Raw genomic sequence first — 23,817 nt, forward strand, 5'->3', positions numbered from 1 at the left:
GAAAGTCTGGTTGCTGGCAATAAGGTTCCAATTTTTGGAAGTTAGTTTACAGGAAAACGGGAAAGAAGCCATTTCAATACGTGATTACTTTGATCAATTTCATCACGTTAACAGTTCAAAACAACACACTGCAATTCTTACCAGCGCTTGACAGTTTTCTTTCTCTTTCCCATTCCAGCTGCTCTCTTTCCAGTTGGTCCTGGTGCTCCCTTTCTTGCCTTTCCCATTCTGCTCTCTCCTGCTCCTGCCTTTCCCGCTCTTGCCTCTCTCTCTCCAGGCGCTCCTGCCGGTCTCGCTCTTGCCGCTCCCTCTCCAGCCGCTCCCTCTCCAGGTGCTCCTGTTCTAGCCGCTCTCGTTCCAGCCTCTCCTTCTCCAGCCTCTCGCGCTCCAGTCTCTCTCGTTCTAGTCTTTCCCTCTCCAGCCTCTCGCGCTCCAGCCTGTCGCGTTCCAGCCGCTCCCTTTCCAACTCCTTTTGCCGTTGCTGCTCCTGAAGCTGCCTGCAACAGAGGAAAACGGGGAGTGTTAAAATGAAGAGCCAAAACCAGATTAAAGGCCACCTGGCTACGAACACATACACAGCGAGCCAATGTGTGACATAATAATCAGTGTTGGAAACTCAAGATATATAAGCTAGACACCAAATGGTTAAAGTAAAGGTAAAGGATCCCTGACAGTTAAGTCCAGTCGTGAACGACTCTGGGGTTGTGGTGCTCATCTTGCTTTACAGGCCAAGAGAGCCGGTGTTTGTCCACAGACAGTTTTTCCAGGTCATGTGGCCAGCATGACTAAGCCGCTTCTGGCACAACGGAACACCGAAACCAGAGCAGTGCTCGGAAACGCCGTTTACCTTCCCGCAAGAGCGGTACCTACTTGCCATTTTGGGGCAAGATGGCTCTGAGGTCTTGTTTTTTTGATTATCAGCTAAACATCTGGCTAGTTCAGATGACAACCTTGAGCAAGGTTAAGAAGTTTGAGAACTTAAAAGTGGAAAATTCACTTGATCCAGGGACAGTCTACAGTGGTGCCTCGCAAGACGAAATTAATTTGTTCCGAGAGTTTTTTCGTCTTGCGGTTTTTTTCGTCTTGCAAAGCACGGTTTTGGAAAAGTTTCGGAAAAGCTTCAAAAATCACCAAAGTCTTCAAAAACCTCAAAAAAGGTGTGCTATGAGTTGCTCCTCGAAGTCAAGTCGCAACTGTATTAACGGTTTTAAGAAAAAGGAAACAAACTTGCAAGACGTTTCCGTCTTGCGAAGCAAGCCCATAGGGAAAATCGTCTTGAGAAGCAACTCAAAAAACCAAAAACCCTTTCGTTTTGCGAGTTTTCCGTCTTGCGAGGCACCACAGTACATATATGTTGGCCGACTCTGACCTCTTTTTCTTTATGGTGACACAGAGCATTCATAACGTAAGAATATTCTTCACAACTGTGAGCAAGCTACAATAGTTAACTATAATATTGCTCACTGCTCCTGCTCAGGCCGCACAGAAAAAATCATTTTGGTTCCTGAAATTCATTCTGATTGTGCAGATAAAATATGACTGACAGAATTCTCCAGGATGTGGTATTACGTGTGTGAAAACAGTCAAGATCCCCAGGCATGCCCCTCCCGATGGTGGAGATGTCAGGTGCCATCCTGGCACCTGGGCACCTTCACTTGGTCACAAATGGTTGATAGACAGGTGCAAAATGCACCTGACACCTGGCTAATTTTGAACACAGGTAATAACTTATATCCCACTCTTCAGACAATAGTCTCCATACCACTTCTTACTTAATTTGCATTTTTACTTGCCTGTTGATCCAGAAGCATCCCCAAGGAAGTTTAAGTAAATAATAATAAAAAGTTACTTCTACTCACGTGGCACTGCTCAAGGAAAGCTTTCAAATAATGAATCAAGAATTTTGGGAGGCTTTAAATGAGGCAATTACATGCCAGAGTGACGCAGGCCCTAGTCTACCTGGCGAAGGTGGAATTAGAAACTTCCCTATGCAAGGAATAAGGGTGACAGACTGATAAAAAGCTTTAGTTGTGGCAATATAGGCTTTCAGGGGCCTCAAGGGAATGGCAGGTCTTCTTAGTTGGGAGAAAGACAGGAGAAAGGAAGAAGGTAACGGGTGGAAAGCAGACAAAACTTTGCACTGGGGGTAGAAATGCTACTACAGCACTGAGGAAGAATTTTAGGTGGTGTCCGTGAGGGGAGACGAGCTCCAGAATGTCTCAGAACGGCAAACTCTGACTGCTACCGCTAGGCGGAGCTCAAATCATAGAATACAGTAATAGAATCATGTAACTGTAAAGTTGGAAGGGACCCAGAGTCCCACATGATGTAGTCTTGCAAGCACAAGAGAAGATATATAAAATATTACACAGGTAACACCTTACTGCCACAAAGATGTAAATTATATAAAACCACTCAAGTTAGTTGTAGTGAGTATGGGGTAATGGGTGATAATTTCATGCATACATGTTGGGAGCATCCATTGTTGAGCCAATTTGGGGGTATGTGTGTCTTAAATAGATTATTTTCTGTTTTTACAGACGTGCTAAGATTATGTTCCCCTGCAGCATATCTGAAGCGAATCTAGCACACCCTAAAGATAAGGTTCTTATTGATTTTTTTAAAAAATGGCTACAAAGTGTAGCCATTGGAAGAGGAAAGGGATTTTCAATGAACTATTGCAGAGATTTGTTCCCTTTTGTTGCTTACTGAAACAAAAATACTGGCTAAAAATACTCAGAATAATGTATCTTTTTTTGCCTGATGATGCACATACATTGTTAATACATTAATTAAAATCTCTCTCTTTTTGCTAAAGACTATTTGCTATATAACATTTGAGGTCCTGATATCCATGCTTACAGAGACACGGATGCATGCCCGTTTCTCAAAATATACTACGGCAAACTGATGCAGCCATTTCCACATTACAAAACTGATTTTAGAGAAGAATAAAGTGATACATGTGAAGATAACACTAAGACATCCAAGCCAGTCTCTAAGGTTGACTGGTAACTACAACCCTTTATAAAACAACTCATGAGCAGCACCACAATTTTAAAGATTTTATGGGGTGTTTGCATATAAAACACTGGTTCAACATCCTTGCAATCGTAATTTAATGCTCTGTGCAGCAGTGGATTTGCACCACCATATACACCAATTTCCTGAAGCAGCAAATCTTAGCACCAAGCCACTGAAAATTGAACCTATTACAGCAAACCTTGTGAATCGCTGGATACCTCACAGAAGTGATTTGAAAAGGAAGCTCTGTTTTCTTCACATCAGAAGGATCACCCAACAGAGGGCAGTAGAGATTTACAGCTTCCACACATTTGTATCATTCTTCATTGTAGTTCGCCTCAATTCCCAAACCAATTTAGCTAGTTTTAACTTGTTCCCTTTTAATCTGTGCATTTTAAACTTTTTCAGTTTTAAATTTTGCTCCAGCTCACTTGGAACCACAATGACCCTTCTCGTATATAGAATAACAGCACTTACAACTTTAATGTCCTTAGTAACTTTTCTTTTGGAATTTTTGCAGAAGATAAAAGGGGAAAGTATCATATTCAACTATTATAGTCACAAGGTGACTGACTACATTCACCCTGCTTAGTTTCAACAACTCTGCAGAATCAGCACTCCCCACGTCCATTCATTAAGACTCCTATCCTGTCATCTTGTTAGTTCAGTGCTTAAATTTCCAATTAATGTTTAAGTTATTGCTGCCATATCCCTGAACATGCATTATAAAACCATAGATTTAGCTTCAGTTCATGTGGAAAACAACCTCCAAGCTAGCTAATTAGCAGGAAGAGATTATTCCAGCTGAGGTTCTATTAATTTACCCATCTCCTGTTTTCCCTTTGGGAAATGATTTACCTTTGTTTAAAAGATGCATCTCTCCATAAATACAAGCATTCGACTGACATAAGATTGGTGGGCTAGTTCTGCCTAAACCTACCTCAAATATTGTTTAAGTAAGAATGAATGACCCTCAGATACTTGGAGGAAGGTTAGGATATAAATGCAACAAAACCCTACACATGGATCCAATGAAGAATCAGGGTGAGTGGAAAGGCCTTCCCTTAATCTAGAAGGGAAGTTCCTGATTGATATAAGACAATTTCCCCCTCCTTCTACAGTCCCCTGTTGCATCTCATGCCATTTCAGGAGAAATTCCATCTCCCTGGCAGTGTAAGAGGCTGCAACACGACAGGGGAACGCCCCACTCAGTTAAGTGCAACTCATCTTATTGTAAAAGTTGGGTGCAACCAAGCCTGTCAGTTTTTCAGTTACTTCCTAAGATTTCAAACCCTAAAGTGTTGTAAGAAAAAAATGTAGGATAGTGAAATTCCCTTCACAATAATGCAGAATCAATTAAAAGTGATTAGGCTTGCCCCTGCAGTTAAGGAACAACACAGCGAATCTCATAAATCTACCTTTTTGTTTAGAGTGTTCTTTCCACTTACGCCCAGGTTAAGTGGGGTTAATATATTAACTGCATTTCATTTATCAAATTAATTTATTTACTGCATTAATTTACTAATTTATTAACTGCATCATGTCCCAGAACTGGTCTCTGGGTGTCTCCCAAAGCAAGGCAAAACACTTAAAACTGTAACCTAAATCATAACACAATCTGCAATTTAAAACGTGATTAAAAGTATACTTCAGGTTAGCAGACCCTCCGGGTGTCCCTATTTTCCAGGGACAGCACCAGATTTACAAAAGCTGGTTTCTGATTTGATCCCAGAATGTCCTGCTTTTCCTTAGTGAAGACACTGGGAGGGGAGGAAGACCCAAAGAAAATACGGGCGGCAACAAGGCCGTAGGGACAAAGGCAGGAAGATATCCTACTGCTCTCCTCCCACTGACATACACACAGACAAAAATATAAGTAAACAAGGCTTCTAACGTAAATGTATATTTCTCTCTGGCACATGCTGCAGACCACACCCCAAAAGGAATACAGTCGTACCTTGGTTGACAAACGCTTTACTAGTTGAACGTTTTGGTTCCAGAACGCCGCAAACCTGGAAGTGAGTGCTCCGGTTTGCGAACTTTCTTTTGGAAGCTGAATGTCTGGCGGGGCTTCCGATTGGCTGCAGGAAGCTCTTACAACCAATCAGAAGCTGCACCTTGGAAGTCGAACGAACTTCTGGAACTGATTCTGTTCGGCTTTCATGGTACACAGTTCTGGTTGGCTTGTGAACACCCACAGAAGGAATACATGGTTCCCTGACCCCCACCTGCTGCTAGTGACTTTGTTGACTGGCTAAGCAGAAAAGATGGGCAGAAGCATCTGGGAAGCCTCTTGGTGGGTGGAAATGTATTAATAATGACTGTGGTCAGAGGAGAAAGGCTGGATCTTAGCTTTGGAGGGTCAACAGAGGAGCTTCCACTGTAAAAGCCTGACCCTTCTTTTGACCAATGCTGAAAGGGAGATAAAAATGTTCTATTAAAAAAAACAGTTTCTTTCAGTTTCTTTTTTCTTTAAGTCACTAAAGCTATTTTTAGTGTCCTACTTTTCTCTTCTTTAAAAACGCAAAAATAAATTCCTGTCCCAGATTTAAGGAATGGAAGTAGAGTAACTTTTTAAAAATGGAAAACTTATTTAACATTTTACAATTACTTATTTTCTTGATTAAATAGCTAGTTCAGGTTAATTAAAATACCTATTCTCATGATTAAACTATCTTTTAGCTGCATTATACTCAAACTGGGCTAATATATCTCAAAAGCCAAGTAAGGAAATTCATACTTCAGAAGAAAAACATTTACAACTTGAAAAGCTGATCCTCATTTGCTTTTAATATCCCTTTAAAATATCAGCTTGGCAGATCTTTAATCTTTTCTTGCATGAAAAGAATACAAACTGTTTTCCCTGGTTTTATATTGTCAGTGTTGAAATATTCTGGACACAATGGCACAGGGGGAATCTTCCTTACATATCAGTACTAAGAAGGATACCATGCTAACTCCTAAAATATACTAGGAGTTATTGTTATATTAGCAACAATATTTCCATGGTGCCCATAACCAAAAACTTTCTGTGTAGCGTACATAAAAACTGTCATATATTATATGAACTAGGGAGGTGGGTGGGGCGGGAATCATGGCAGAGATTGAGGACTTCACAGCTGGAATGCTATCAGAGAGAATGAAGGCCCTTCTTTTCATAGTCACCCATCAGGTATCACTTGGTAATGACACTCTGCAACTTCACTGTCGAGGTAGTATATGGGAGGTGCCAATGCCTCAGGTAAACTGGCTCCAAGCCATTTATGGGTTTGAAGGTTAAAAACAGCACTTTTAATTGGTTCCAGAAATGGACTAGAAGAGTGGAGCTGATAAAATATTATAAATATTATAAAATATATTCAAAATGTTGACTTCCAGTTAACAACCTTTCAACCCTATACTGGACCAACTGAAGTTCCAAAGGCATGCTCAAATACAATGCATAATGGTAATTTAAACTATTGTTGACTCCACAACTGATTAATCTTTATTAGGCTCAACAAAAAGTCACAAAAATGTGGCAAACTTTTGAGTTGGATAACTCTTAATCAGACTGCAAGGTGAGCATATCTCGCCTAGGGTGCTACAGTTACAGTGGTGCCTCGCAAGACGAAATTAATCAGTTCCGCGAGTCTCTTCATCTTGCGGTTTTTTCGTCTTGCGAAGCATGGCTATTAGCAGCTTAGCAGCTATTAACGGCTTAGAGGCTATTAACGGCTTAGCGGCTTTAAGAAAAAGGAAACAAACTCGCAAGAACTCGCAAGATGTTTCGTCTTGCGAAGCAAGCCCATAGGGAAATTCGTCTTGCGGAACGACTCAAAAAACGGAAAACTCTTTCGTCTTGCGCGTTTTTAGTCTTGCGAGGCATTCGTCTTGCGAGGTACCACTGTATCAAGTTGCATTGCTAGGTTACAAGCCAGACTTTATTTTCTTAAACAATGTGGAAAACAGCCATGACTGCTTTACTCCAGTAGTTAAGTGGAAGGCACGTACTTTTACCTGTAGTACCTGGAAGGGACAAACTGAACCTGCAATCCCCATTCTGGAACTAAGTCTACAAGCTTGCCTAATAGCTACAACATACAGTGGTACCTCGCAAGACGAATGCCTCGCAAGACGAAAAACTCGCTAGACGAAAGGGTTTTTCGGTTTTGTGTTGCTTCGCTAGACGAATTTCCCTATGGGCTTGCTTCGCAAGATGAAAATGTCTTGTGCTTTTTTCTTAAAACCGCTTGAAGAGGCGCAGTTGCGACGGACCATGCTTCGCAAGACGAAAAACATCGCAAGACGAAAAGACTCGCAGAACGAATTATTTTTGTCTTGCGAGGCACCACTGTATAGCCTTTTAAAAAACAAAACCTTTTCCACATCCCACCAGACCGGGATTTCTGCAACGTCTTACAGATATAGTATTCTGGAGAACTTGAAAATTTGTCACATTTTTTGTGGCTTTTTTGGTTGGTCTGAATGAAGGCATTGCCCATTTGGAGTTGTTGTTTTTCCCCTTATGTGCCTTTAAGCAAACTGCTGTAGAAAATACTGACATGTTACTGAATTCAGGACCTTCAAAGAAGTTAACAAAGGCAACTTCAACCAAACTAGCAAGCAAGCTTACAGAAGTTCCTAACCTACTTTATTACTGTACCTGTCTACACACACAAGTTTCAGTGATTTTGCCTCATCTACAGCCTGAGACTACCAACACACACACACACTCCACTAGTCAACAAATATTTCTTGCCTGATCACCTGAAAGTGCTTTTGACATGTCACACATGGAAAGCTTATTTCAGAGCTTGAAGACTACCTAAAAATAGAGTCTGCATTGATTTTTCTGGGCAAAAGTGTAATCAACCTCTTCAAAGATTAAAGTCACTCTGGTGTCTTAAAAGTCATTCAAAAGCTGTTTTGAAATTTGCTAGTTTGGTTTACTAAAGTTGTTTAAAAAAAATAAATACTGCAGGATCGGTTAGGAATTTAAAAGCACACAGTAACCAAAATGTCTTTATTTACAGCCTCATCACAAACATTCAAAAGTGTGGATCATCAGCAAAATCATATATTTTCTATATTATCCTATATTATCAAATGGATATCAGTCTATTTCAACAGTTCCTAATGTTCTGGGGCCTGGGGGCACATTTGAAAATCTAAGAAACTGTCACAAGCACCACAAAATGCCCATTTCACAAAAGAACAGCTAGTAATGCTCAGACCCCCCCCCCTTTCCAACAACAACAAAAACAACAACAGGCAAAATGCCCACTAAACACAGACAAGCTCCCCCCACCCAAAACAGAACAGGCAGTCACTCTAATAAATTCAAAAAACCTATCTAATTTTAAAATTAAAAAATAAAAATTAGAAGGGAAAGGGTGCACAGAGGGCACCTGGAGCTGCCTGAGACTGAGAAGTGCTCATAAGGTCCCAGATCTAGTCTATTATTTTTAAAAGATGTAGAACAGAATGCTGCTGTACACACAGCTAAAAAACTTGTTTTGGTTACATACACCCATATTCAAATACTCCTGTGACACAAAAATGCCTATAAATTTATACAGAGACAAATCCCCCTCAAGTGATTTTCAAAAGTAATACCTCTAGGTAGTTTCACTAACTTTCATTACATGAGGCCAGCTAGACTTTCACTAAGTGTGTGGAAATAGGTTAAGAGTAATTCAGCTTCTTTGGAAAAATTAAAATTGATTACTTACAGCAGAAGCCGGTCAACCTTTGGTCCATCATACCTCTGAAGGATAAGTGGAGGCCTATACACTTTCATTGTTCCTGAAGTCTGTATACTAATTCTTACAGCTGCCCTCTTTATAAGCATAGGCATGCAGTAATTACTTTATTTATAGATATTAACTCAATCAGCTACCAACTGATATAAGATACAGCAACGGATTTACATTCATGACATTCGCACCCCTTCTAGCTGCTATATTAACATCATGAATCGTTTAAAGATATATTATGAACTAATGCTCTATTTAAACACAACAGTTAGGATCTTTTATTCTGAGAATCTTAAAATGGGGTTCCCGATATTATATTCAACAGAGAATGCATTAGAACTGAACAAGCCCAGCAATTATTTTAGCTGTTTGTTACTATCTGTGTTGGTGTCAACCATCCTGAAAGACTCTAGAACAGTGGAAATCAATGAGGTGCCCTCCAAATGTTTTTGGATTACAACTCCCCGACCAGCATGAAGGGTTGCTGGGTGGGACTGGTAGTCCACAACTCCTGGAGGGCACCATATTGGCATGGGCAGTAGCTGCAGGGATAGCCAAACAGGAGGCAATCCACATTTGACAAATATTTACTTCACATTAAGAGAAGTGCTGTATGTGTACAGCAACAAATGCACAATCTAAGAATATGATTCACTGGTCTGATCAATTCCTTACTTTCAAACACTACCCATACTTTTGTGCTTACAAAAGAAATAACAGCAACAAGTTATCATTTAATCCCAGCCTCCTGTCTCCCTAGAACATATTCTTATGCCTGAAGCACCCCTTACAGATCTATTAGCTACTATCAGTGCTCAAGTGTTCTTATAAGAACTTCCCACCTCCAAAATGTTTAATATCAGTAGCCTATAATTGCTTGGTTCTTAGCCTATCCTTGATGGACATCTTATAAATAAATCCCATTAAGTTCGCTGGTGCTTATAAGCGTATAAAGGATGGCTGCCTTTAGCACTTTAAATAAAGCTGAAAATAATACAATTAAACCAGCAGTTCCCTTTGGGAATCTCCTTTTAAATACCTAAATTCCCTCTTTCCCCGCTCAGTCTTCTTCTTCTTCCTTAGTATGCTGTACCCAATTCCTTCAGAACTGCTTCATAGAGTCTGTTTTCTAAACATGTTATCATCTGTGTACATTTCCAATGAACCTTTTCCAATTGTTGAAATTAAACTTAAGCTCAAGGAATCATTCCAACCAACCCCCCCCCAAAAAAAAAACTAGCATGAACAACTTGGGAAATCTGCCTGTCCTATATATCTGACTGGGTGACATCACTTTATTTCTTACAAAAATGGCTCCTGTAGGCCATTTTGCACTTCAAAGTTGGTATTGATTGTTTTATATATTTCCTCTAACACTAAATATAAGACTGCAAAATGCAGAAAGTTAAAGAAAGCAATATAATAACAAGTATAGTTCTATTAGGTCCATTAACATTAAGTAGTAAACCATAGCCTTGGTAAAATGTAGTTTTACAACAGAAACAAAAAACAACAACAAAAAATAACCCTCTAGAAAGAAATGCATCAACACAAAAATTACCCCCTGCACACTTCTGTTTATTAAACAATGGCTTTGTGTATTGTACACATCTTGCCCTGCAGCTTAACAAAACACAGTGTGAAGCCATTTTGAGGTTGGGGGTTGTCTTATGAGCCTTGGTTTGTTTTAACTAGGTCTTGGCAGTACATGTGAACCCAATACCCATCATTAACCAAAACCACAAAACTATGATACAAGAGCAGCTGGAAAACAAACCAATGTTTGGTGAAATAAATCATGGTTTGTTTAATCACCTTGCTAAACCATGACTTAAACAAGCAATGGCTAGGCCTCGAATGGAAAATGGGCCAATCTGTGTGGAAATATACATGTCTACTCAGAGAAGGCCATGCTGCGCTTTCTGGTGTACTATGAAAAGCCTCACATGAACAAATATTTATTTATTAAATATCTACATCGCACTTCATCCAAGGATCACAGGGTGGTTTACAATATAAAAACACAAAAATGCATACCATAGTACTAAACAATAACTGCCCCCCCCCAATAAATACTTGCCCAGTCACCATCATAATAGTACTGTTTTATGCAAAACCACACTAACCTTCTCTGCACTTCTAAATCTTCTTGTGATGGGCCATTTTGCACCTGTGGGGGAAGTTGTGCATTTTGTCGAGGCAACGTTGGACCTAGTAAAGCAAGTTACACTTCAGCTCTTATGCAAAAGTCACATGTAAAGTCCAATAAGAAATCAACTTTCAATTTTTGACTACTTATTAAATTTCCAGCAAATAGCCTACAAAATACATAAAACAAACTGTGCATCACCATCAATATTGCTCCACATCTTTTCAAAATGGAAACTGATATATTCAGCAGGAATATGATGAGTGTGGAGAAAACACATATTTATAAACCTTTAAAAGATTCCAAAATTTTAAAACAATTCTTTGGGAAGCAAGATTACCGTATATACTCAAGTATAAGCTGACTTTTTCAGCACATCTTTTATGCTTAAAAAGCCCCCCTCGGCTTATACTCGAGTGAGCTGATGGTCCTCTCTTGACAGTTTTACTACCCTCAAAGTTTTCGGTGTGGCTGCCTGGAAAAGGACATTCTCTGCAGCATTCCCTAAGTGGTGGAATTCCCTCCCTACATAACGCAGTTTTCCTGGGCCTCTGGCAGCTGAGCTGCATACTTTTAGGACCCACCCCAGTCCCATGATTGTTAATTTGTTTTAAACTATTCATAACATTGTATTTTAAAATGTTGTGAGCTGCAGGCCTTCTGGTGAAAGGAAGGCAACAAATTTATTAAATCTTCATCATCATCAGTAAAGGAGTTGCTAGAAATAATTGTTCTAGGATATGTGATCAACAGTTCAAAATGAAGCACCAGCTGCAGCGTGTTAAATAGCAGATCATGTGCTGTGTGGTGACTTACAGCGCAGTCTCATACACATCCTCAAAATAAAACGCAAACAAGTTCTATATGGTATTTACTCCAGGACAAGGGAGCCTTTTCTCCTGTGGTCTTTCTCCTAGTTTTAGTGCTGACAGTTATTTTGCATGCAACTTTAAAAAAACAATTCTTTTCCAGGCACCTGACAGATTTCTTGAGATAATGATTATTCTACCTGTGTGTTTTTTTTAAATCGATCTTTTTTACTTGAAACACGATCCATGAAGTGTGGTGAGAGGGGCTTTGTGACTGTCACAAATATGGCAACCTTATATAGGAGGACTGGTGAAGCTTTGTCCCTCCAGATGTTGCTGGACTAAAACTCCCATCTGGAGCTCTGGCCATGCTGGCTGGGACTGATGGGCCAAAGGTTCACTAGTCCTGCTGTATGCTTGCACTCTCACAATAGCCATATAGGACTCTACGCATCAGTATCCACCCTAGATTTTCAAACCAAACTCCTTTTTTCAAGCCATCATCTCAGAGCTAAACTAGATGTGACTGCTGTCACATATTTGATGCTATCTTTTAAAAAGAAAAATTAAAAAGCAATGCAGATGAGGACAGTGGATTGTTGGGCAAGATTTTTAATCATTCCACCCCACCTCATGGTACCAACTAAAAACATCCCCACCCCAAACCAGTATTTTCTTTGTCTGAATAGCAGAGGAAATTGTTAAATAACCCCTGCCCACAGCCCTAATACTGATCAGAGCTATATGCTGCTGTTTAAATCTTTAACAACAGATAATTCACATATTTAATGTATCATCTAGTTTGTCCCTGAGGGGCTTGATGACTGTGAAACACTGATGAATATATCAGTCACTTAATGCTATGTCTCTCCATTGTTGCAGAGAGCCCTGGGAAAAAGGGGGAGGGGTGGAATGGCTGGCTCTCTTTCAAGAAAAACCATTTTGCATACAGTATAGTTGAAAGGCAACAGGAATGCAACCAACTGCACTACCATGTATGATTAGAGTTCATTGTTATTCAAGCCTGAGAGGTCAGTTGAATTCAAAGTACTGCTGGATAAATCGGCTTGCTGGTCTTATTCACTTTCATCAGATGGCACAGAGAACACCCATGTTCTAATTTTGCTGTTCATGCTCCATCAGAAGGCCAATATGAGACCACTTTAATGTTATGTTTTAAGCAATTGCTTCCATTAATTAAAGTTGGGTCTTTCCTAAAAGCCATTTCAGGGAATGAATGATTTTTAGCAGGTCTTCTAATTAAGATGTCTTTGTTTTTGACTGACAGAGCTAAGTTTTTAAGATCTGAAGCCTTGGACTATTAATGCATCAACTTGCTGGATCTTTTGCCTAGCAGTTGTTCCTATAGTACCTGTGCAAAGCTCTCTTCGCAATAAAGAAAACACCAAAGCTATTTCATGCTCAAAAGTTTATGTGGACTTCAGTTGTCAAAATGAGTTCAATAAACAGTTCTTTTTTGCACAGCTGGGAGCCCATCCAAGGAGAAGGAAAACTCTGACCCTAAACCTCTGCTGCCTTGTGGCCATAGTCATTTTAAGATTGGTTTAAACAGTAGAGAGTCATGGGCTTCAAGAACCACCCTTAGCTGGATATCACCCATTGTGTTATATGGCACAGAAATGCTAATGCTGCATTAAAGACAAATATATATATTTCCAAAGCAGTGCCACAATATTTCCAGGAATAAAGATAACGTTCTTCCTGAAGGTTTGTGGATGCAAACTGTAGTTTCATCTACGCATTCTTGAAGGTGATTCCCACCCCCTACTGAGGAAGTTCTTATTTCATTCCACCTGGTAGTCTCTTCCCAAATGTAAGTAATTACTCACTCTACAATACCCATGAAGTGAACTGTGATGTGCATAAGACTGATTTGCTAATCCTTCACCATATAGGATAGCAACATTCTGTTATGTACAGTCATAGGATTAAGGCATCTACTTCTAACTAACTTGTGTCTATTGGAAAGATAACAGCTTAGGTTAAAATATGTATCTGGACATTCTACTCCAACTAAGGATAAACAGAATAAAGTAAGATTGAACAATAAGCCACTATTTATAAACCATTGTAGAAATTTGTGGCAGCCTTACCAGAGTCTTGTGAATTTAACACTTCTAAGGCATGCATCATGGCACTTGCGAAGACATTGGCATCTTCTTTGCTGCCAAAGTTGAGCCCATACACTTGCCTAGCATCCCGCCACTGATGAAACGTCTGTGTTGCTTGATTGTACTTCAATCCTTTTGGAATGGCACAATTTATTACCACCTTAAAAAAAGTAAAAGTATAGTTATGGCTTAAAGGTGTTTTGCAGCATTTTCACCTATGGATGTGTATTCCTTCCCCCTTCCCCTTTTTCCAAAAGTATTTGAGAGATTTGCTTGTGGTCCTGCTTAAGGGGCCCAATGCCTTTGAATACACTTCCTGTTATCAGCAAATGTCCCCTTCTCTATTGATTTTCCTCAATTATATTGTTTTAATTATCATCCATAACCCCCCCCGCAGTGCCAGCTAGTTCACTCCAAATAACAATTAAAAAACACCACCCCACCAATATATTATAAAGCACTAATTTTCCAATGAAAATGCGTAAGTGGTCGTTAAATAAATGTATTTCACAGTGTTTGACTACGTTGTTCAGCATTAATAGAAATGGACTGAGAAGAAACTTAAGAGGCAGTTAATGAGCAACTATGTGCACAGATGGAAGAAAATGCTAAGTACGACTCCTCTTGCGACTCATTCATTCAGACACGTATTTCTCATAGTTCCAACTTCATTTAGGGATTTTTCCCTTTCTTTTTTTTTAAAGGCAGAGGTACATGTATGCTCCAGTACCGGGCATACCCTCTCTGACTAGAACAGAGGGCTAGGTGTAACACAGTATCACTACTCTTCCATCCTTCTGCCCCAATGAGTGCAGCTCCAGGTGAGATCTTGCATTGGAAACAGGTGCTGGGCCAGTAGGGCTGTACAGAAGACTTGCGCCAGAAGCAGTTTAGTCCTGCTGGCCACATGACCTGGAAAGCTGTCTGTGGACAAACGCCGGCTCCCTCGGCCTGAAAGCGAGATGAGCGCCACAACCCCATAGTCGCTGGATTTAACTGTACAGGAGTCCTTCAACTTTACCTTATAGAAGAGGACTAGGGAAGAAAAGCAGCACCTGCAGATGAGACCTGCCTTTGCGTCAATTGATTTGGCTGTGGGGAAAGGCTTAGGGATAGGTTACAGAGACTATTATTCCCATGTTCTTATGTCCTCTTTCTCCAATGATATTTGATTTATGTTTGGAACCGTTGGCATATGCAATTAGACAGAACAGAAAGATTTATGGTTTGTGCATGAACAAGTGGAATTTAGATTAGCTTTGTCTGAAGATGATTTGCTACTATTTGTTAGCAGGCCCGAAACAGTTACTTCAGAATTTATCAGATCAATGGATAAGTTTAGTCAAATTCCAGGATGAACAATAAAGTGGTTAAAATAAGAGTGCCAGAGGGCAAGTGTAAATTACCTGCTGGGTATGTCTTTCACTAAGCATTTTCACGAGGGATTTTGGTTTCTACAGGTATTTCTCAAATCATTAAATTAAGCTTAAATAGGTTCATAACTGAGATCTGGCACTACTTAAACTTAGCACTTAGGGGTAGAGTTAACACACTTAAGATGTACTGCCATGAACAATAATTTTTCTGAGTGGTATTTGTCAACAAGTTTCCCAAGCATATTTTCAAAGTTTAATGTATTATTTCTGATGTTTATTTGGGGTAATTCACCACCTCGTATATCACTTAAAATAAAATGGAAATGTGATTTAATTTTCCATATTTTATTTTATACTACAAGGCATAAACAAGTGGCAAGTTTCTTTTTCTAGGAGTACCCCCAGCATGGGAAATTTGAGAGGTGGCTCATGCAATACCTCTTTTGGGATGGGTGGTACTGCAGTCTATACATGTAAAAAAGGGTCTACATCACCAATTTCAGCAACTAGGGAGTCACTGTGTATGCTGGCTTGCCAGCTATAATTTGACCCATATGCTGATAATTAAATTATCTTCATGGCCTAACCCTGATTTAAAGATAATTCTTTCTATGGAAGAAGTGGCTAGATTCCGGGATTTATATATTAGATGAGCTGATAGGAACAGATGGAGAATTTTTACAGTTTTCTTTATTGAGGGCCAGTTACTATTTACCAATGAGTGCTGAATGACAATATTTTCATTACAGCACCTGTTGGTGTCTATTTATGGTCCATCTGCAGTGATTGCTTATACCCCAGGTGAGAGATGGGGTGGGATGCCTGTACAAGATGGTTTTGTTCTGTTTCTCAGCTGGTGGCTTGACATCTTTATGGTGAGCTGTACATGTGATCTATTGTGGATTGATGTCTGTCTGCATGGCCTGGTGGCATGATAAATTGTGTACAGTGTTGCCTCGCAAGACGAAAAGAATCCGTTCTGTGATTCTCTTCGTCTAGCGGTTTTTTCGTCTTGCGAAGCAAGCCCATTGAAGGATTAGCGGATTAGCGCTATTAGCGGCTTTTAGGGGCTTATCTGCTGATCGGATCAGCTGATAAGCGGCTTAGCGGCTTAGAAAAAGGGGGGGAAAGGAAAAAAAACCAGCAGGAACTCACAAGACATTGTCGTCTTGCGAAGCAAGCCCATAGGAAATTCGTTTTGCGAAGCACCTCCAAAACGGAAAACTCTTTCGTCTAGCGAGTTTTCCGTCTAGCGAGTTTTCCGTCTTGCGGGGCACCAGTGTATTCTTACTTTTACTTTAGCAGAGTGTTCCACATACAGGATATGTCTTGAGGGAAGGATATCAGAGTAGAAAGTGATCGAGGGGAAGGGTAGGCATTACAGAATGAGATGTTGAAGGGATGATGACATGTGTTTGTACCAGATATTCCTCATTAAACTCCCCCTTATCGCAGAATCAATGGATAATCTAACACTGTCCCCTTCAGTCTGGTGGTTCTTCTGCTGGTCAGCTCGCAATGAATGCTAATCCATGATCTGAGTGTGGTTCAGCAGGCTGACCTGGTTGAGGCTAGGTCTCACCGAGAGCTGGGTGGGGCAGCCGGGTAGGCCAATTTGACTCAGCTCTGCCCACCCAGGTACTTGGTGCGACATCAGCCCAGAATGGAGAGACTATCCACATACCATCATCATGTACCACCTTCCTTGGAGCAGTACTAGAGGGTCTGCATCTGACGCTGGGCCAAAGAGACTGGTTAAGGGTGCTATTGGTGTACTGCCCACCCTGCTGCTCATCAGCCTCCTTGGCTGAGCTTGTCTCAAGTGTGATGCTGGAGAACCCCAGTTCTGTGGTTTTGAGTGACTTCAACATTCATGCTGAGCATGCCTCAGGTCCAGCCTGGGAGTTCATTGCCTCCATGGCAATCATGGGCCTGTCTCAAGTGGTCATGTGTCCAAGGCAGAGAGCAGGAAATAGCCTTGATTTAGTCTTTGCTCCATGTGGTGTGGGAGGTTGTCTGGAAATGGGGTGGTGGTGAATATCACTTCGTTGTCATGGTCAGTCCACTTCTTGGTGAGGTTTGGGGATCTGCTCCATTCCCTTCATTATTTAGATTGCCCCTTACCGAGCCCTTTCCAGCTCTACAATATTCTTTTTGAGGTGAAGCAACCAGAACTCTACACAGTATTCCAGGTGCAGCTGCACTAAAGATTTGCATGATGATCTTCATTTTGTCTTCAAAACATTATCAATTACATACCTTTGGCTCCTCGGTCATGAATCTGTTGTAACAAATGTTTCTGTTTTATAAGTCCCTGATACCCTGATCCTTCAAGAGGTAAGCAATACACATACTAATACTGGTTTTTAAAAATCAGAATGTTGAAGTCACAAATGCAATCCTTTCCGCTTAGGAACTAGCTGGCTTGTTAAATCAATAAATGAAACTTTGATCTCACCTACACCAACTCTTTGGACTCTACATTCCAAAACCTCCAGATAATTCCACTCAGTTGGCATTATTTGTTTTTTGGTAAAAGAGGCAAAAGATTATAAAAAATGCAGATTTGTGGTGAAAATCTTCTGAAAGCCTCTGACATGTTTGACTGTCCCATTATTCTATTAAGTTAAAGGCTCTGAGGTGGATCCAGAAGTTCATCTCCTTCCATCAATGTAAGAGAACATTTACATCTGAACAACTAAAATAAAAGGCCATTTTAATTACTTGAGCTTAATCACTTACCTGATGATCCTGAATCTTTCTGCCAACTACTCTAAATGTATTGTTGCCTGTATGATGATATATATGAACTCTGCTAAATCCAGTAGATCCACCAGCTGGTACCCACTTCTTATTAGCATCATCATAGACCATTACAGCAGCCCGTGCTTGGCAGATGCTCTGCTCACTGTTAAAACAAGGGAAAACAAATTATTAGAAGGAAAAAAACAACAAGTGATGTTAAATGTCCTATATGAAAGGAAACACCTTTTCAAAACAAAGGCAACATTCTACCACTCATTTCCCATTTTGAAACGTTCATACATAGTTTCATTAGTAAAATCAGACACTGTTTCCGAACAGTTCATCTAATTCTTCTGAATAGGGGAAGAGGAGGGATGACCACGGTGAACCAATTTATGTCATTAAAATAATAATAATAATCCAATCTTGCAATTCATGCGTTTCTAACCCACTTTTCAAAGCACAAATCTTCACAAAATGGCTTATATTAAATTGGTATAAATACAGCTTTAAAATGACTGAAAATAAACATTGTAAATACAGCAACAACTTGGGCTCACAGTGCCTTAAGGACTGCCTAAGCCTTTATATCCCAGTTCGATGACTGAGATCATCCAGAGTAGCACTGCTAGTTATGCCGCCCCGCCCCCCCATGTTAGAGGCCTGACCAATCAGAAGTTCAGTATTTAGTGACACTGGTCCCAGGTTATGGAACATTCTTCCAACAGAGATTCAGTAAGCATCCTTGCTTTTAACTATTAGGCTTCTCTTGATTTATTTATTTTTAAATACAGGTAGGCTTCCACAGTTGTTTAAAACAAACCATGGTTTAATCTGAATGTTTAATATGCTAGTGCATGCTGCTCACAGAGCTTCCCCTCTCTCCTATTGCACCATGGATGAAACAAGATAGAATCCGGCTTGTCATGCCAACAGAACACAGGCTCCTGGTCTTGTTTCCTCAAGCAAACCACATAACACTCGCCAGTAAGAAACCTTGGCTACCACTTATGACTTGTTTGGAGGAAACAAACCAACAGCCCCAGATTTGAACAACATAACAAGACAGACTGTGATTTGTTTAATTTGTGGTGGAAAAGCAGGGATGGGATGCCACAGAAACCTTTGAACATTGTGTAGCAGTATACTGCTCATTCTCATTAAATCATGGTTTGTTTTAAACTAAGGTTTAATATGAGATGTGAACCAGACCTATCCAACCTGCAACTTCAGAGCACAGATTCTTCTTTCATTTATAACTGCCCAAATATTCAATAACCCATATTAATCTGGGAATAACTGGCTTTTAGCCCAGATTCCAAGGGACATAAAGCAGAGTGTGGCTCAATAGGATTTACCAAAAGGAGCATAATGTTAAAAAGCCTGCTAAGATAATCTACTGGCCTGAACAAATAGCTGCTAGGTTCGTCCAAGGCATTATCCAACCAGAACAGAACACATACTTGAACACCTTATCGAAGAATAGAGTATTGGAGACTGGCTGGAAATTATTCAATATGGCAGGGTTCAAGTCAAACTGGGCAATTATAAAGTAATCTGAATGTTCTTAGTCAAATCTAAAATCAAAAGCTGCATTTTAATCTTTTCAGAAGACCATCTCTCACTACTACATATTTATTTATTACATTTTATTGTAATTCCCAGTGCTACATAATAACATGAAGCAAACTGAAAGCAACAATGCATTCAGAAAAAAATATGGGAAAAATAACATTAATAAACCCTGCTATCTTGTAGGACAGGGGTCAGCCGTGGGCTGGTCCACCGTCCCTCAGACCATGTGGTGGGCCGAACTATATTTTTTTTTGGGGGGGGATGAACAAATTCCTATGCCCCACAAATTACCCAGAGATGCATTTTAAATAAAAGCACATATTCAACTAATGTAAAAACACCAGGCAGGCTCCACAAATAACCCAGAGATGCATTTTAAATAAAAGGACACATTCTACTCCTGTAAAAACACACTGATTCCGGGACCATACGTGGGCCGGATTGAGAAGGCGATTGGGCCACGTCCAGCATGCAGGCCTTAGGTTGCCTACCCCTGTTGTAGGAGGATCAAATATTTTGTCAAATGAGCCATTAACCTGCAGATTTATGTTGACAACACCTTGGGCAGTTTTCAGCATTTTCATCCCCCCACCCCAAAAAATTAAATAGCAATATAAACTTCCCATATATTTAGTTGTCATGTCTTAAAATATTTGTCTGAATTTGTTTCATTATAATAGTTAAACCACACTAAATACACGTTTGAAATATGTCATTTCAACTATTTTTTTGCTTTGCAATTATATAGCATATAAATTTAACATGAAATGCTAGTTTTGATTTGTTCTCTAAATATAAATTAAATAAAAATGTTAACACAGGCTGTATCAATTATAATAAATAAAATAAAATAAAAAATATTTTTTAAGTATAAACCATTTATTCAGTATAATCTTGAAGTATAAACAACCCATTCAAGTTTTGCCCTTCCCCGCTAGAAAACATCCACTATGACATGTGAAAAACAGGACTAAAAATACAATAGAATCAGATATCAAAAATGAAACATAAAAACAATGACTACATAGCTCATCCTCAAAGAAACTGCAAGGACATCTGCTTCATGAGTGAGACAAACTAGCTTGTGGTGTTTGACGCATACTTTCCCAGCTGTTATTTGGATAGCTCTTTTTTTAGATACAACAACCCTACTTCTAGATCCAACAGAAATGCCCAGCGTACAATGCCCTTTCCTCAAATACTTGGGAAAAGTTAAGTCAATGTACTTCAGTAAAGTACACTGAAACCAGACCATTTGCACAGTCCTAAAACATTCTCAGGTCATGGTTGTTGAATGAAAATGAGAAGATAGTCTGCTAGTTTAAGAGAACACAAGCACTAGAGTCAGTGAATAGATGAGCGTTATGAACATCAAGAGTGAAGTCCCTTCTCTATCACAAACTACGTTAATCTATCTTTAAACATTTGTTACAGCACAATCACAATCCTAGACATGGTCTACTCACAAGTAACTCCCAGTGTGCTCAAAGGGGCTTATTCCCAGATAAGTGGGTACAGGATTTCAGCATGTAAAAACTAAAGTGTTGGTGGAGGAAAAAGAGGTCACAATTAACCTGGATTGGGGTTATTTATGAAGACTTCGGATTTTACCTAGAAAACTATAACCTGTTTTATATAGCAGCCTTGCAGCAAGACAGTAATCTCTTCATATTTAACTGGCTTACTGAAATAAACCTGCACAGAATTAGTCCAGATCACCCACCAACACAAATGTAGCAGCTCTGTTGCACTAATAAGCGAGCAGCTAGAGCTTGTGGTTTGTTGTAGAAGCCTTTTAAGCAGTGGGTACCAGCATGCTACTAATCTGTGTTAAACCATAGTTATTTTCTAATGTTATGTGCAAACTGCATTCCAATGTTAAATGCTGGATCCTGACCAAAGAGCTCACCATGTTGACTAGGTTAGCTTCTCTGGCATTTAAGATCTTAAGCAGATACTCAGTGGTAAAGCATTTAGGGGCATGTTAGTGATATCTTCATCACAATTCTGATGCAGATATTGGATGCAAAACACAGATTATGCCACTTGCCTTACTCAGACTTTATACCCCTGTCTATACTTGGTACAAAGTAGAAGTTATTTTAGTTAAGGCTGTTTCTAGAGTACACCAATGTATGTCAGCTGTGTTATTTATTGCAAAGGTATTTAGTCTCTTCATGCTATAAACGGAAAAACCAAATCAATAACCCCAGAGTATTTGCACCGTCACCAATAGACAACATGAAGCCTAGCTAGACAAGACAAGAATACTTATCTAGTTTTTCCAGAGGGAATTGCAGTTTGAGAACTAAATCAAAATGTGCAAGCACAATGACTGAGAGCTTTCAATGCACAGTGTATCAAAATGAGGGACAGTATTGGAGAAAATGCAGTATTTTACTGGTATGCATTGTTTGTTGGAGCCTCCCCCCTAACTCCTGCTCTGAATCCTTTTTTATACACATTATATATTTTTATACATATCAGACCTACTCATTCATTACCCTGCTGGGGGGAGGGAAACCAGGTCTTGGGTTGATGAACATCCAATACCCTTTTAAATGTGTTGTGGAACCATGAGCTAGTTTTCAATTAAGTTTTACTCAGAGTAGAACCACAGGAATAAATGAGCTGGGTTAGGCCCATTATTTTCAACAGGTCTACTCTAAACTTTAGTAGAATGCCACCCATGATTTACAGTGAACAAACTTTATCTATTAAAGGGCAAATCAATTCAAAGTCGCTTTTTCTTTGCCTTTTCAGTTGCAGTTTTTCCCCTAGGGAAATGATGTTATAGATTATGCTACTGTTATATAAACTGAAGATTTGTGTTCCTAACAAAATAATTTACTATGCTAGTTAAATGTAATATTTATTTGGATTTAGTTATAAATGGCATTACTGAGATAGTAACAGTTCAATCTTAAACACTAACTTTGTTTGGAACACCAGTAATGACTCACTTTCCCCTTTTAAAATGTTTTTGAAAAACAGCATGCTTTAAGCGACTAAGATACAAAATTATATTGGTACAAAAACCTTTTCTTGGCACACAGCCCATTTTTGTTTTTTGTTTAAAAACATTTTATCTATGATGCAAGGAGAAACCAGATAAACCTTTCTGTTCATCCTAATAATAAGAAAACGAGTAGTACCTGAGCAGTTTAAGTACTGTCCAGTAAAGAATGACTTTCACCATTAATCCTAAAAGGTTCAAAAGGATAAATATAACTATCTTATAAGTACTCGGAGAAAACGCTTCATATCAGCCACTCCCTTATGTCTGTCAGAAAGTCACATATGCAGGAACATCTTCCAAATGTACCTTTAATTCTTATTCTGTTAATTGTTTTGTAGTGCTCAAGCTATTTGTGCTAAAAATAGTTTGCTACATATAAAAAACTACGTGCAACAATTAATTTCTTTCCACTTGTTATCAGAAAGAAATCAACCTCTTTTCAACAACAATTTAAATTAATTTAAAAGTTTGTATTATCTTTCAGAAGCAGAATTTCTGTACATTTTATCACAAGCAAGAGCTATGGTGTGTACTTACATTGCTACAGGCAGCTGGAGCACAGCCAAGGGTATATCTGCCAGTTTCATGGTTTGCTGCTCTTTGTCAGACAATCTTAAAATTCTCATAGTAAAAGTATAACCCCCCGCAATGGATATTTCTTAAGACTTTTGAGTGCTCAACTAGACTAGAAGCTTGAAAGTAATGTCCCAATTTCTAATTAAGTCAGAGAGTAGTCTTGCAAGAATGTAACTGGTCCCTAAAATAAACATGCCACTGAAATCTTAGCCATATGCTATAATTCTTTTCCTTCCTGAACTCATTCTCTAAATGTAGTAGGTAACAGTGAAGTGTATACAGGACTCAACTGGAGAAACTTTTACCAAGCTACTACAAAGTGACTATCACAGGCATTCAGGCAAGGACATTTTCTTCTGCATAAAGTGTTATGAAGGAATACAAGCAGAAAATCAGCATGGAAGATTTCACAGGTTGTGCAGAAAAGATCGATGAGCACAATGCATCCATCCCAGAAATTTTGTTTAAGGGCAGGTTAAAAATACCTTAAAAAATAGAGCAGCACAGACAGGTCCTACTCCTGCAAAACCATTCCTCAACTGTTTAATCATGGTATTTCTCCAAAGGAATCATTCCACATCACTCCTTCATATGGGAGATTACACCGAAACAATGCAACTCGATCCGCAAGAAATTAAAATACACAATACATATGTGACTGCCTCTCCCAATAC

At 39.4% G+C, this 23,817-nt stretch overlaps 1 protein-coding gene across 8 annotated transcripts in view; it reads right to left on the reverse strand.

Annotated features, from left to right (window-relative positions):
• The window catches only part of ENAH (ENAH actin regulator), a 143,518-nt gene that overhangs the window by 16,912 nt on the left and 102,789 nt on the right, over positions 1 to 23,817 (reverse strand). For 6 of the 8 annotated variants that reach the window (XM_082217485.1, XM_082217487.1, XM_082217488.1 and 3 more), the window contains 4 exons: positions 17,971 to 18,136; positions 13,835 to 14,012; positions 10,889 to 10,973; positions 142 to 497 (listed from right to left, as the gene is read on the reverse strand). In XM_082217485.1, coding sequence (XP_082073611.1) covers positions 142 to 497; positions 10,889 to 10,973; positions 13,835 to 14,012; positions 17,971 to 18,136 — 785 coding nt within the window. Of the gene's footprint in view, positions 1 to 141; positions 498 to 8,738; positions 8,860 to 10,888; positions 10,974 to 13,834; positions 14,013 to 17,970; positions 18,137 to 23,104; positions 23,209 to 23,817 lie in introns of those variants that run through there. The other 2 variants (XM_082217484.1, XM_082217490.1) reach the window with 2 other exon arrangements.

The sequence above is a fragment of the Podarcis vaucheri genome, assembly GCF_965113315.1.
Source record: "Podarcis vaucheri genome assembly, chromosome: 3".
Classification (NCBI taxonomy): Eukaryota; Metazoa; Chordata; class Lepidosauria; order Squamata; family Lacertidae; genus Podarcis; species Podarcis vaucheri.